Source organism: Morchella sextelata (assembly GCF_020137385.1).
Source record: "Morchella sextelata strain SCLS chromosome Unknown scls_16, whole genome shotgun sequence".
NCBI classification, from domain to species: domain Eukaryota; kingdom Fungi; phylum Ascomycota; class Pezizomycetes; order Pezizales; family Morchellaceae; genus Morchella; species Morchella sextelata.
The window spans coordinates 1,423,240-1,438,412 of NW_025408631.1; the positions used below are offsets into that span (position 1 = coordinate 1,423,240).

General features: G+C 46.3%; 4 protein-coding genes across 4 annotated transcripts; 2 read left to right on the forward strand and 2 right to left on the reverse strand.

The window, feature by feature from the left end:
- Positions 1-1,664: 1,664 nt before the first annotated feature.
- H6S33_004095 (uncharacterized protein) lies at positions 1,665-3,944 on the forward strand (the record flags this gene model as incomplete). The annotated part of the gene is made up of 1 exon (XM_044835464.1): positions 1,665-3,944. One exon carries the CDS (start codon positions 1,665-1,667, stop codon positions 3,942-3,944), a length of 2,280 nt encoding a protein of 759 aa, XP_044691629.1.
- A 1,728-nt stretch (positions 3,945-5,672) lies between these two features.
- Positions 5,673-7,366, forward strand: H6S33_004096 (uncharacterized protein; the record flags this gene model as incomplete). Its single annotated transcript, XM_044835465.1, has 3 exons — positions 5,673-5,798; positions 5,864-5,976; positions 6,034-7,366. The coding sequence occupies 3 exons, from the start codon at positions 5,673-5,675 to the stop codon at positions 7,364-7,366; spliced, it is 1,572 nt and encodes a 523-aa protein (XP_044691630.1).
- A 1,863-nt stretch (positions 7,367-9,229) lies between these two features.
- H6S33_004097 (uncharacterized protein) lies at positions 9,230-10,060 on the reverse strand (the record flags this gene model as incomplete). Its single annotated transcript, XM_044835466.1, has 1 exon — positions 9,230-10,060. The coding sequence occupies one exon, from the start codon at positions 10,058-10,060 to the stop codon at positions 9,230-9,232; it is 831 nt and encodes a 276-aa protein (XP_044691631.1).
- Positions 10,061-10,505: 445 nt separating this feature from the next.
- Positions 10,506-12,987, reverse strand: H6S33_004098 (uncharacterized protein; the record flags this gene model as incomplete). Its single annotated transcript, XM_044835467.1, has 7 exons — positions 10,506-11,822; positions 11,898-11,917; positions 11,985-12,131; positions 12,184-12,320; positions 12,386-12,768; positions 12,823-12,878; positions 12,930-12,987. 7 exons carry the CDS (start codon positions 12,985-12,987, stop codon positions 10,506-10,508), a joined length of 2,118 nt encoding a protein of 705 aa, XP_044691632.1.
- Between the last annotated feature and the right edge of the window lie 2,186 nt (positions 12,988-15,173).

A 15,173-nucleotide genomic window follows, 5' to 3' on the forward strand; every position in this document is an offset into this window, starting at 1 on the left:
ATTCACAACTCCACCACCTTCTACCCCGCGATGACCACCCCTCACTGAAACAAAAATGAAATGAAAAAATAGAGATCTGGGCTGAATATATTATTCTGCATCAACGGACCGATAGAGTAGAGCATGCATCATCGATAGAGTGCCCAATTCTGGTTGTGGGTACTCGGAATTTAACTCTGGAGTGGTAATGATTTCAAAACGGGCCTTTTATTGAATTCGGCTAGATGGGGGTGTAATTGATATTTAAATATCGGGGTGGTAGGTAATTATGGGAATGGAAGCTAAGCAGGTAGGTTAAAGTAGACTTAGCAGAGAGATCTGAGAAAAAGAGGAGAAAGGAGACACTCACGTGCCCACCAGATAATTATTCGGGTACTTCCACCTCTGTAAATATCTCAATTTGCAGTCTCCAGTTGTCGCGAATTGTGGTAGAGTATGGTATGTATGTATTGAGCAGAGATTCTACTCTAAATAGTAGGTACATGTAGTTACCTATGGAGTCTACAGCACAGAGCTGATGACCCGGAATTTCACTTTTCAAGACGCTCAAGGAGTAACTACATGCATGGACCGTGCACCATACCACACCTGGACAACGGTGCCAGCTCACGAATACAGCAACATCCCAACTCGCAAGCAAGTAAGCAACCTAGACATGACAAGCAAGGAAGAGAGGGGGAAAAAAGAAAGAGAAAAACTGATTCAAGTACCTATTGTGTCATGATGTGTGCAGGTAGGTGGTCTGCCCTCACTTCCGTAGCAGGCGAGTGCCGGTACCTACCAAAAGTGCTGTGCGGAGATCGTCAAAATGCAGATGTACCTACTAGTAGATGTGGAGTAACTGCTCTACCTACCTGTAAACTCTTCTCCCTTTGCTCCTTTCATAGACAGACGTACCTCACTTCCTTCCCGAAACTCACTTCTAGCCTATCGACTATTGCCCCAGCAACCAGGCCTGGCCTACCCCCTCTCGATCTCCTGGTACACTTCCCACCCCATCCCAGGCGTCCTGTCCGACTGACCAGTGAACCGAGCGAGAGTCTCTGTTCTGTGTCTCTGGTTGGCCTTCATCATTTTCCCCGGACTGTGCACGCTCAGCATACCCACCGGGAAGAGGCGGGTATCCGTTGCGTTACAGACACAGTTACAGTTACGGACGTTACTTTGATCTTTCGGAAGTCGAGTCGTTCAAGTCGGGTCACTCTCTTTTTATTTATTCTTAGGCCGGGGGAAGGGGTTCACTCAGGTTTATCTATAGTTGCAAATAGACATACTTTATGGTAGCAGGTCCTCAAAACTGTGCGAACGAATACTACCAGTGCTATCAAAAGTAGAGTACCACCTGCCTTCCGAATAAATTGAACCAAGGTCGGTCTAGTCCTGTTTGCGTTTATTACCTTGGTCTTTTTACCTGTTTGTATTATATTAGCATTATTTCAAGTATCAAAACTGTTGTTCTCATCTCCAATCCCTACATACCTAGCCCCTGTACCCCCGAAAACCAAAACCTCATCTCCTGTTTTTTTCCTCTCAGCATCCGATCCGCGCTACAATGCCCGCCAGCCCTTCAACTACCTAACGTCTCTCTACCTCTCTTCAAGTCAAGCTGACATGACAGAAAGAACCTCCAGATATAACAAGTAACCACCATATGCTGATCTGCAATGTGTTTACCCCCCATATCCCGTGGCGCACCCGGGAAATCGCCCCCATCGTCATCATCGTCCACGTCTTCGACCTCCACCGGGCCCACAAAACGTCGTAGGCGTGGCGAGGATGAAGTTGCGACTCGGGTAGCAGCTGCTACAAGCTCAGGTTCGACGGGAAAACATCTAAGGTCTTCAGCGCCAGTCCGAAGAGGGAAGGATGGTGGTGTTGATGGCGGCCCGAGCAGGAGAACGTCAACGAGAGGGCGGGAGCGGGGCGGGAGGGATAGAGATAGGGACACATCAAGACTAGCACCGCCCCGGGCCCGAGAGGCAATGGAGAGCCCCCTTCCATCACCGGCCTTCTCGGAGAAGAGAAGTTCATCGAAGCGACACCACCACTCTTCAGCATCAGCATCAACATCAACAAGGAGGAGAAGGTCGGAATCACAAACCTCGACACCAAGGACGCCGGCAACAGCAACTTTCCAGAAGGAGAGAAAGTCAAGAAAGAAGCCCGCAGATATGATTGAGAAAGAGCAGATCATCACTATGCAAGCGCCGCTGCGGGGTGGCGGAACCATTTCTGGGCTAGTAGTGATTCGACCCGGGAGTAGCGGTGAGAGCGGGAGAAGCAGGACAAGCAAGAGCTCATCCAGGGAGAGGTCCAGTGAGAGCAGCAATACTAGCAAGGCAACTACGCTGGTGGCTAGCGGGGCTGGAACAGTTGGACTAGGAATCTCACTAGAGAGCTCAAGACCCCCAACGCCGACTTCGAAGGGAAAGGTGGAGAGATTAATGGAGATTGAACAGGTTGAGCAGAAAGTTGCCCAAGTTACTGTGCCAATTCCAAAAATTGAGGTGGAGGAGGTAAAAGAGGCCGCCAACGAACCTGTGAAGCTTATGAGGGTGATTCCACCTCCAGCTCCAGCCCCGGCCCCTCCGGCCTCGATACCCCAATCGAAAGCTGCCCCCCCCCTTCCAGCCTCGATACCCCAATCGAAAGCTGCTCCTCCAGTAGAAACATACCCCATAATGGCAACCCTTGTATACCCCACGAAAGAATCGTTGGCCTACCAGCCAATATCAAGATACCAAGTAACATCTAAGATAACATCGACAATTCCTAATCCTCCTGCTGTGCGGGCTATACCTTTGATAATAGATCCGGCAAACGTCCGTCTTCCACCGTCAATGCTGAAATATCAAAACACCTCACCTTCTTCCTCTGTCCACGAAATTCCTCTGCGCGGCGGCGGAACACCCGCATTATCAATATCACAGCAGTCTTCATTATCATCGCTAGTATCTACGTCAACTTCCTCCTCGGCAGCATCTGCATCATCATCAGTAAAAGAGCCCCCATCAAAAGAACCGCATATACAGTACCTTAATTCTACCGCATCCTCATCAACCTCTTCCCTCGTCTCCGCTTCATCCACACAATCTTTTCAATCAGCTAGACCCCTTACTCCGCAGCAGAAGGTGAATTATTACCGCTATGCTGCAGTTGCACCTACTCCTGCCCATCGACCGTTGCAGGCGATTATGGACTCCCCGCGCCTACCACGTGCAGGACCTTGGGACGGCATGCCAGGTGCAGACCCAAACCTAGGTGCCTACTACCGTAACGCTGCTGTAGCTGCCGGGAAACCCAAACCAACACAGCCAGCAGCACAAAAGGAGGAACAAGTTGATCTGAAAACCCTTGCTGCGTGCTACGCAAACGCGAAACAAAAAACAGCACTTGAAAGGGTCAAGTATGAGCGGAGTGACGAGTCCGAAACTGAAGCCTCGGATGAAAGCGCCAGTGAAATCAGTGCTATTTCCTCGCAGCACTCGTACTACCGTACACGTACCACCACCATAACAGCCCCAGAACCAGATAACACACTAGCACTTTCACCGACAAAGAGGGAACACACCACCACAATTGCTGGGCACAAGGTCTTCATCAGCACGCTCCGCCGCTCCGCACCACAGGTTTTCCATACCGCACGACCACCACCCGCACCTACGCCACCACCGGGGGGTGGGGCAGCCTCTGCTATTGGTGAAGAGGATGAAGAGGGACCACCAGAGGGTTCCGCCGAGAATTGGTTTAGGGGCATGAAGGAGCAGATGGGGAAGGATACGGGTGTAAAGGAGGGATGGGCCGATGAGGAGGATGAAGTGGTCGTCCCAGAAGGTATACCGCCGCCCGCCCCGACACCGCCTTTGGTGAGGGAGGAGGAGGAGATACACCTAGATAATGGATATTACGGGAGTCCTAGGATGCCATATGGGTATCAGATGTAGAAGCTGCGCGGCTGTTGGTTGTATAATGATGAATGATGTTAATTGGTCTTTGCTTCTGTCTCTTCTCGTTTTTTTCTCGTTAGTTCGGTGTTATAGTCCTATGGTTTCTTATGTCTTTGTGGTTTGGCGGGCGTATCCATTGTTTTTTTCTCTTCCCTTTTTACACCATTTGTTTTGAGTACCACGGGGTTATATTTTTTTTTGTGGTTTCCATATATAGCATAACTATAACTATAGCTAGCATTGGTTCGGGCATGTTATCTTTGGTGTTTTGCGTTTTTGAGAACTACCTAGAGGTGTTTCTCCCACCCGTCCCCCATTTGGTGAGGCCATGTTGTGACAAGAATTGCGAAATTTCCTTCTGTTTCCATCAGATCAGCTGTGTTTAAGAAGCGTCTTGATATGGGTGTGTGAGGGCTTTCCTGGTAAAAGCAGTCAGTTTGCATTGTATATAAAGGGCGGTGAAAGCCCGGAATGTCATCGAATCCATTGGAATGAGGTTCATCGTTTTCGTAACGTCGTTAGCATAGGACCCCCCGTTTCTGAGGATAGGCCCCATAGAAAGCTGAGAAATTTTTAGCGATTGCCAGTCTCGACCAGTAGTGACAAGCATAAGACAAGTATTGATGACTTTGAAGGACAATGTAGGAGATGAGGGCTGGGCATATGTTGATGACGTTACTATAAGCCAATAGTAACAGAAGCTACAATGTCCTCAGGTTAAACTTCGAAGTGAGGGTTCGACGTTGTTACCGGAATTAGACCACATTTGCAACGGTAGTAGCAGGATGTTGTTCTTAGTTAAGAAATAAATAGCTCTTTAAGCTTATGTACTTTTTTTACCGACGTCACTAGAGCAGCGGTGCATTCTCCCACTAACGCAGGTTCAATACAGTATTCCTTAAACTACATATTTCCTCTCATTTTTGGTTATGCACGCTGATCGATTTTTCCGGCGGTATCTATCCCGAGAATGTTGGCATCTTTGGCCCTTTTGACGAAAAACAGAGACACGCTAGACCAAATAAGGAACGGAAATGATCAAGATTTCAGTTTTTGTGACACGGCGCTATATATTTATTCTTGCAAACGATAACACTAATTCTGTGTGGTTTCTCTATGAATTATTCCTTTAAAAACTAATTTCTTCGTCCAATATCTCCTTATTGTTTCCTCTCAATAGATTTTGGGGACTGGTCTTTGTCCTGTGCGTCATGATCATGGTGAAAGAGGCCTAACTGGAGACAAAAAGCGAAGCGATTTCTGATATCTCATGGTATATAAGAGACTACGGATCTGTGCATCTTATATTCTTTAAAATCTAAGCCAAAGCGTATCACGTATAATAGGTGCACCCCAACAGTCTAGACATCCAAGGTGATGCCTCATGAACCGTTACAATTAAACTCGCCACTAGTCCATTGATTTATTTATCATGTGAGCCCTTATTTAAAGACAATGCTAAGCCTTAAGCTCAAAGAAATACCATCGCGATCAACCAAAATCGCAACAACTGATTTGGGAAACAGGTCCTAAATAGCATTAGGCCCGCGTAACGCTTAGTCGTCAAGGCGGCGAGAACGAGATCATGGCTTCTCTCGTTTTTTTTGTTTCACTTCTCTTTTCTTCCTCTCTCTCTCTCACCCTTGCTTGCTCCTTCTTCCTCCCTCATCCCCGTAGTCCATTAACTCCATGGATCCATTGATTGCAGATCGCCCGGCGAGCAAAATGAGTAACCGTCAAGCTAGAAATAAAAAGGTTATCATCGCAGGAGGTGGTATAGCGGGGCTTACACTGGGTGTACTAATCCTTAGTCATGCTAAGGAATTCTATGATGTCGTTATCCTTGAACGAGTGAGATTTTCATCTTCTCATCTATGATCCTTGCTGATCTGAACGGTTCTGACATTGATTCGTAGTTAAAGTTCGACAATAACAACAAGTCAGGCTTCGCTATGGCTTTAACCAAAAACTCCTGGAGAGTTTTAGCCACTCTGGGACTCGATCTTATCAAGGAAGGTATCTCATTGCCGTATGTTAATCCCCTTGGAATCGTTTCCTCCTACTTTGGCTAACTGTATCGTTTTAGAATTAATCGTATAATCATTCACCACGACGAGGGTTCCGAGAAGGTATTCTCACACGCAAATAACATTTTCCCTGACCCCAAAACAATCCAATGGGTCGAGCGCGGTCCTCTCCAAAACCTGCTGCTGGAACGCTTCGAGAAACTTGGTGGTGTTATCGTGTTCGAAAGCAGTGTTAATGATATTAGTGTCTGCCCCGATGGAGACTTAGTTGCCATCCTTTCCAACGGCCAGTCTTGTGTCGGTGACTACATTATTGGTGCGGATGGCGTCAACTCCAACGTGCGCAAGTACCTCTACACCGAGTATCCGCCCACCAAATCCCCAAGCCGCTGCCCAATTGGGGAGTTGTGGCCATATAACATTCTACGTCCCTTGTCTTCTTTAGTCCATATACTCACCAGGGCAAAGAAGCCAGAGGTATGGGAGGCCTCACCACTACCCTGGACAGCCCTTTACGGTATTACATCTCCATTACCTCAGCGCCTTCTTACTGGCGGTGAAACAGGCGAGGGAGCTTTGGGAACCATGCACTGGTACCTCCGCGGCGTCTCTGGCTGCTATAGTACTTGCTCTCTTCAAGATGGTCGTGTTTTTTGGGTTTGCTATAATAGTGAGCCCGTGTCGAAAGGCACCTACTTCACTGCTGAACAGGCCGAGGAGAATAGGAAAAGCTATGATGCTGCACCTTATTGCAGTGCCATTCCTGATGAGAACGGAGAGATCCCTGTTGGAGATGCTGAAAAGAATACTAAATTTCAAGAGATTACCTCCCGCAGTGAAAGAATTAAAAAAGTCCGCCTTCATCATACCATGTTCTACGAGATCTCTAACCCAGCCAAGAATATCCTCCTTATTGGCGATGCCGCGCATGCGATGAGTACCTTCCGCGGGCAGGGTGCCGGTATCGGAATCGAAGAGGCTGTCGTTTTATGCAATGGGCTACTCAGATCCGCCTGGCAAGCTAGGGAGCCTGACCTCGAAGCCTCCCCGGAGATGATTGGGATCGGATACTTTGAGAAGTCGAGGATGGAAAGGAGCGAAAGAATTACGAGCTCTGGATGGTATTTCGGCTTTGCGGTAATGGGCGATTGGTGGATCACCAGAGTTATCAGAGACAGGTTTCTACGAGTTGCATTAAAGGCCCCAACACCTCACCAATCTGAGGAGGAGGAGAGAAGGGTTGGAGCGGAGAATGACAATGAAGACGGAGCAAATAGAAGGAAGGGGCCCACTAACTGGCTCATCGACCACCAGGTGAATGTGGATACTGACGAACGTAAGTACTGGGACGAGTACGAGGAGAACGAGAAGATTAGGCTCAATCAATGCTAGGACCCGAAAGATTCTTCGCATATTAAGCCATGTTATTCTTCTGAGGCAGCCCGGCGATGCATAGATCTCTTTCATACTTTGAAATTTTACATTTAGTCTCTGTTCACCACTGCCAACCTATTTTTCTAGGGGTTCATAACCATCAGTAAAGGTTTTCTTTTAATTCACCCCCCAGACTGTTCAGACCGAAGAAAACCGGGAGGCTATGATCACTACCGGCTCATGTCACATTTTCGTAAATCATCTTTCAACGTTTTCCAAAAATTCTGTCGTGGGATAGATCTGTCCCCGAAGTCGCTGTTTTACTCAGAGGTTAGATGTTAATAGGTTTCACTAGTTAGATAACTTATTATTAGAAATAAGACTTGTATCAGATCCGACTTGCGGATTAATGATGTTGAAGACGATTAGCCCTGGGGTAATGACTAATCGGCCAGAATTTATGTAGTGTACTCGGGGCAGGCATGAAGAACCTGAACATCGTTTTTCTGGTAGCAACCACTTTGACCCCTGCTAGCGCGTTTTTATGTTTAGGTTCTTGTTACCTGCCCCGAGTACCTTGGGTCTCGAGGCCACTGTGCCACATACATGTATCTACTAAAGATCTTGCTTCCTTGCTGACAAGGTCCGCTAACAAAGGATTTACTTCGGGCTTTTCGGCCCCCAAGGTGGCCACTTACGTCAAATCAGCTTCCAACATGATTGGAGAAAGCACCATTCAAGCTATTGGTTACTCCTACAGCGATGGGGAAAATTATTGTAGAAACAGGGGTCTAAAAACAGGGTTTAGGTGGCTGCCCTGGCCAATAGGACTCTTACCATACTTCTACAATAATTTTCCCCATCGCTGTAAACGATTACTCATTTACAAAGCCGTATCATTGACAGCGCTGATACCCCTGTAGCATACACAGCACGCGCAGCGAATGATAGTGAGCGGATCTGCTGCAGGGACTGATTAGGAGAAATATTACGCCTCAGATTTTTCTCTAATCACATGCCAAAAAGTAAATATTCTGAAGATATCAGATTCTACTCTAACCTATCGTTAATGTCGGCCGCGGATTAGACGTATGTATGTCGGTCCTTTCAAGCAAGAACATGTAGGTAGATTACTCCGACCCGAGTGGCCCGTAGACGCCCGGAACAATCCGGGTGAAATGGGTATTTGAAACCCGTCCGCCGCCCTACTCCAGAGTACTGTGCTGTGCGGCTCAGGTGATTATCACGACTTGACTCCGCAGTGTTGATTTTTTCTTCTTTTCTTTGCGTGTACGTTGAATTGGCAGCGTAGCTAGAGTATATCATCATCATCATGATTGCATGTTCGTTTTTGAGAAAATATTGATATTTTCTTATGAATATGACCCAGATAAAAAAAGTTACCCCACTTGTGGAGTTGTTATGAAACAGTGAGATGTAACGGGACAAATCAATGAAAAGAGCTTTCCAAAATGACTTAACAAGGTTGCCATATGTTCCGTCCCAGCAGTAGACAACCTGAGCCCCTCCCATATCGTATTCTTTTTTTTTTTCTTTTTTTTTTTTTCGGTCCAATCTGTTAATGAATTTCGGGGCGTTATGCCTGGTTAAGAAAGAAGTCGCTTGCTTGCTCAGATAAAAAAGAAAGGAATAAATCAAGAAAAAACAAAAACTGGAAAAAAGGAACTACTCGGGTATGAAAAATCCAATCCGCTAAAGAAGACACCTGGCAATTTGTAGGTATATTTGTTTGGTACTCCGATTGATATCTCCTCAAGATTCAGCCTTTGTTCGATTTAAAAATCAAGATAAGAAAGAACCTCATGATAATAGAATGTTCACACTCACATTGCTTGTTGAAAGAAAGAAAGAGAAAAAAACTTAGAAGGCCCAGCTGCTTGTAAAATTCCTGTTCGGTTTCAGAATGAGTTTGAACTCTTCTTCCGAATCATCGTAATCGTCGTCAAAATGCATGCCGTATGAACCCTTCCCGAGGATTCTCCCGGCCTGGTCAAGAAGATTCACGATCTCCGACTCATCGGGCTCCACGTCACCCTTGACCGACTTCGGGGTCTTCGGGTATGGATATTCGGAGAGGCCAGGTGTGTCCGCACGATTCGCTTCATAGTCAAGAGGCGATTCTTCGTGGGCCACGGATGTGTTGGACGGCATCTCAATCACCTGCTCGACAATCTTCCCGCCCTTCGATTCAACGTCGATGCGGGGAGCCGCAACGTCAACCAGCCCGTCAGGCAGATCTTTCGTGGTGGCCATCATCATGTCTTCATTTGATTGTGATTCTGCTGGCGCTGCATCTGTCACAAGCGCTGCTGCTGCTGCTGGGTGATCTTCTGAGTGAGGTTTGATATCCAGCTGGCCCTGCAACTCTTTCACGGTGCCCTCGAGCTCCGCAATCCTTTGAGTAAAAAGCAACTTCTCCGATTCCCATATTGACCTTTCAAGGTCCTTTCCTTGGCGTTCGTGGGACAGGAGGTTGTGATACTTTTCATGTAATGATGCTAATGCTTGGGAAACTGTGTCTGTGGATGAGCTAAATGGTGTTTCGAACGGGGGCGCACCATCATGGCCACTATCACCCCGCTTAAGCTTGTTGTGCGGGACCTGCTGGAGAGCAAAGGTACCCGACGAAAAGGAGGGTAAGGTAGGAGGAGCGATGAACGCAAGAGGAGGTGAACGTGAACGGCCTGCCATCTGAAATTTTATCGATCTGAGGTAAGGATTGCGATGAATCTAACGGGTTCCTGTGGCGTGGCGTGAAAAATTTTGTTTCAGGTGCGACCGAAGGGAAACCGTGCCTGCCCCGACAAATACTTTTACATAATCAGAAAATGGGCCGATTTGGGGGTGATGATGAAACTTCGAAAATAATCAAAGTACTCTTTCGTACTGCAGTCACGCATTATATATCTGTTCTAGATTGGGTGAGCTTTAGTTAGCGAAGATTTTAATTATCTTGATAACATGCACTACTGCTCTTTCCCGCTCTCCGAGTGATCAAACATGAAGCATCTATTACACAAAATTAATTCCATCAAACCCAGCACGTAGAAACACCCAGTAATAGTAGAATAAAAGTAAAGATTTATTTTCTAAGTTACGCCAAACGCATATTTCACCACGTACTAGAGTTCCTCACTTAATTCGTACTGGATCTTATGGATTCAAGGTACCCAACCAATCTCTTCTTAATAACAACACCTATCAACTCACCTGTCCTTTCCCTGGTCACGCAGACATACCTCAGACCCAACTTCCCAAACAGCTCAACTGCGTATTCCATAGGTGCTAGTTCGCTCAAAACCATAGGAGTTTGGTCCACAAACATCGATAGGTCCAGCGTGTCCTCTTGCGTTACGTCCTCGCCATCGCAAATTAAGCGCACGCTATTACAGCCCAGCTCTTTCCCCAGACCAAACTCGAGCTCACCCTCACTGATATAGCCTCTTAGCATTCTATCTTCCACTAGAACCAAACCAGCATCCATCAAACCTCTCCTGCGAAGAAGGGCTAATTTTCCTTCCAACAAGTCTCTCGATACGCACCCGTCACTGCCCAGGTGCACAGTTATCTCTTCCATCGTTTGCTTTGGCGGTATCAGCTTTCTCACCAAGGCGTCTTCCTTTCTAGCCGCTGAGATAGCAGCTTCGGCGTCAAGAAACGGGTGCCCTAGGATCATCTGCGCAAGGTCATATATCCCCTCCTTTTCTAGAGAATCTGCTGTCCATTTGGCAACGAGAATAGCTATCATATGCGGCAAAACGAACTCCAGCTCTCCCGTCAACTCAAACATAATAACGCATAGAGATAGCGTCATTCGTGTTACTCCAGCTAGCGCTGCCGCCGCTCCAACCATCGCAAAGATGCCAGGAGAAGCACCTATGACCGAAAGCCCCACGAGCCTCCCGAACAAAGCACCAGCGTCTAAAGCTGGGATGATGATTCCGGAAGGGACCTTGCAGCCGAAGGTGATTGTGGTAAGGAATAACTTTGTGAAAACCCCATAGATAAGCCACATACGTGCAGCTCTCGGGTCATTCTTTTCAACCGAACAAAGCCAATCTTTCGAGTCCTTGGTACACTCAACAAGCATACTTTTTATCAAACTATCACCTCCCTGTCTGGTTATAGGATTGGGATATTGAAGAATCCCGGTTAAAGCAACCACGGCGAAAACCTCAAGAACCGGGTGATTTCTTATGACTGGAATTTTTCGAAACTTCTTGGACCATAAAAAGTTTGCTTTGCAGAATGCAGCGCCAAAGGCTCCACCGGATATACCAAGAAAAACGAAGAAAAGGTAATCCAGAGGACTATAAGTGGTTTTGTAGGATGTTTCGAAGAGAATTAATTTTCCTGTTCCGAGAGGATTTAATTGCTTCAGTGTTGCAGCTGCTATGAGAGAACAGAAGAAGGATCGCCAAAGAACCTTTCGGGGAAAATAGGTGCTGATTTCCTGATAACAATGGATTCCTTATGTTAGGTACGTGTACTAAACAATAGTAACAACGGCTTGACTCTTGAGACCCACCTCAAAACTAAACAACACACCTATATACGCGCATGACGGTCAGCACAGCCACATTTCGAGATCCAATACTATGTCAAGAATTCATACCTCCAATAGGTGCTCCAAAAGCTACACTCAGACCGGCTGCACATGATGCACTTATTATCTCCCTCTGCTTACGAGCATTATCTCTATACTTTGGGAATAACCGGGCAACTATATTGCCAACACACGCAGATATATGCACAAAGGGGCCTCCAACAGTCAGTATATATAAGTCAAGATCCCAAGATCTTCAAAAAAATACCTTCTTTCCCAAGACACATCCCTGACCCAACAGCAAAAACCGCTCCGGTAGCTTTGATGAACAAAACCCTAAAGCCCAAAAACCCCTTGATCACAAAACCCGAGAGGATAGTTTTTATCTCCGGAATTCCAGAGCCACTATTAAGTTAGCCGTTTAATCTAGCAGTCCCATAATGAGAGGATATAGATACCTAGCCATATACATGATCTTCGTGTCACTTTTATCGCAATCAACTCTTGGCAACACATGCCTTGTCGTCATTGTTAATCCAGCACTCAAGACTCCATACGAAGCTGCTACAGCCAAATACAATGGTCCTTTGCCCCAACCATCCGTCCATTCCCTCCAATCACTACACCCACCCTCAAGCTCATCAAATACCTTGCAACAACTCCCTTTATCTAAGAGCGGCGACGTGGAGCAGTATCCATCTTTCCAGTCGAACACAGAGGCTTGCGTGATATCAACAATATAAGCTACTACCGCTGTAAAGAATCCAATGAGGGCTGCAGCTAGCCACCCTTGCAGCGATTCGAACACTCTGCTCTTTGAGGAGAGATGTCGATGACGAACGGAATCCTTGATCTGGATAATTGTTGCTGTTAGAGAATTCAATAAACGTATCTGAGGACTACTTACCAGCTCGTGCATCCAGTCGATCGTTGTGTATTCATTGTAGGGAAGTCGTTCACCTACTGAAAGTAGTTCGTTATCATCGTCATCTCTTTCGTTGGTCAACAACGGACCTGCCGGAGATGCTGCTTGTGCATCTCCAGATATCTCTGCAATATCTTTATCAGGCATTTCTTTTAGAGAAAAGAAGATAGTCTTCTTGTCCCGGCCAGCGATGAGTTATGATGATACCAAACGCACACAAGCGAGATGACCGAAGAACAACACGGATACAGTGTTATTTTGACAACGGCTTATGAAGTTGATGGTAGACCTGTGATGGGAGAGACAGCTTATATATAACTGGCATCAATTACAGGTTCCGAGGAGATACTATACCTATAACAATTCTTTTATAACACCACAGAAAGCTTAATGTTTTAGACTTCAGGGTTCCACGTGGGCATCTATAACTCATTTGTTGGTGCATTTCGTTGATGCTGTCATCCACATGCCTCCGGCTCGGAACAGTGGACAGAATAGTCTTACGGGTACGTAATGATCTGCAGATCTAGTGTCAGTGTTACTTCGGATGATTTACATCCTGCGATCATGCGTATAATTATATAATGTGAATCTAGTCTCGTGGCTAGCTAGACTCCTTGTGTCGATATTTGCATAGTCTGCGACAAAACTCTGGGAATGAGACCAGCTTAAGCTGAAAATCTTTATAATACCTCCTTCCTCATACACTACATGTAGTGAGAGGCTTACTTTAGATCGATAGGATTACTACATTTGATAACCGTCCTCGTTGGTTTCGACACGATATATTGAATCCAGATTTACAGAGCAAAGAGAAAGTATCAGTTATAACTGTCTCTAATATAGTCAGCATTCCAAGATCTAAAACCCATGAAATTCCCGGGCTTGCACAAGAGGCTGAAAGATAATCCTGGCCAAGAGATACGCGTATATGTAGGATGTAGGTACATGTACTATGTACCTATAATGTGGAGATCAGATAAGACTTTAAATGCCGACAGGAATTCCGCACCCATGATATATACATCTATATGTCCCCAGATCTAGATGCCTGCATATATGTCTTACCGCAGTTCCCATCTACCAAAATCCCGGATCGACTTTTCTCAAGATTCATGCTTTCGTCACTTTGATCCGGCTTTACATCTCTGCTTCCCTGCAGCAGACTACATGAATTCAATCGTGGTCATGTGATTGAATTCGTTGCGGCGGCGGCCCCGCGGCGGCCGGGGTGGAGGGGGTGGAGGGGGTGGAGGGGGTGGAGGGGGTGGAGGGGGTGGAGGGGTTAATCACATGATTAGGAATAAAGTTGGTGTGAATATCGCAGAACAGCTAGATGAAGAGAACACAAGGTTGAACGTAGCCCCCATACCGAGACCCTCAAACTCATTCATCTTCATGTATCCTTCGCATCAAATCCGTCAGCTAAAATTCTCTTGAAGATGCATAACGTATACCGATACGTATACGCTATGCAGCCTAGAGTTTTGCTAAACTTTCGGTACCCAATCCCGACTTCGAGGCCAAAGTATGTGAGGATATTTCTTTGAAAATTTGAAAGCTTCCGGTTCGTAAAGTTTTCGCTCCTCGCCCTGATGTAGATAGTATATCTGACTAAATGAATACAAGCAGGCATCATTATTTTCGGTTGCCGCAGCCCCCAATTTCAGTTTTACAGATTGTGGTCCGAGCTAGATAGCCTCTCTCTAAAGACAATAAGGTCGACTTGAGAGGATTATCCAAAAGGCGTCGAACTTAGACGTCATAGACCAAGTAACCTTCATCACGCCAATAAGTGTGGTCACAAGCAATCACTCGCAATTCCTTCATCGGGATTTCAAGACACTCTACAGGCTAAAGGTGTTCTCGGCCCGGGCATCCGGAATTTTAATAACGGCTCGGTTGGAGTTACATAGCAAGATCTGTGCCTCCTTGTGAATTGTGCCTGTGCCTAATCCCTGGGAAACCGCGTCGTACAGTCTCACTCGATGGGACACCACAATTGCCTCCGATGTTTTTTACTTTCTTTTTTTCTAAATTTTTTTCTGGTTATGCTTAGTTCACCAAATAGGTGTCGGACAAGTGATCTATTTGAGTTATTATCCATCTTAAATCCCTAGTTCAGCGTCGTGGTTCTTTAGGTGGGAATTGCATGTAGGTCTTATATCCTGGATGAATGAGTTGAAGCTAAAAAGAACCAAAAAGCTTGGATTTTCTTAGGGACGGCGCCACCCGATTAATACGTAAGCCTCAAGCGAGACATGCGGTGACTTCACTGATCACGGACACAAATTTTAGTAAGAATCCAAAACCCGGTGGCCACGAAATAATAA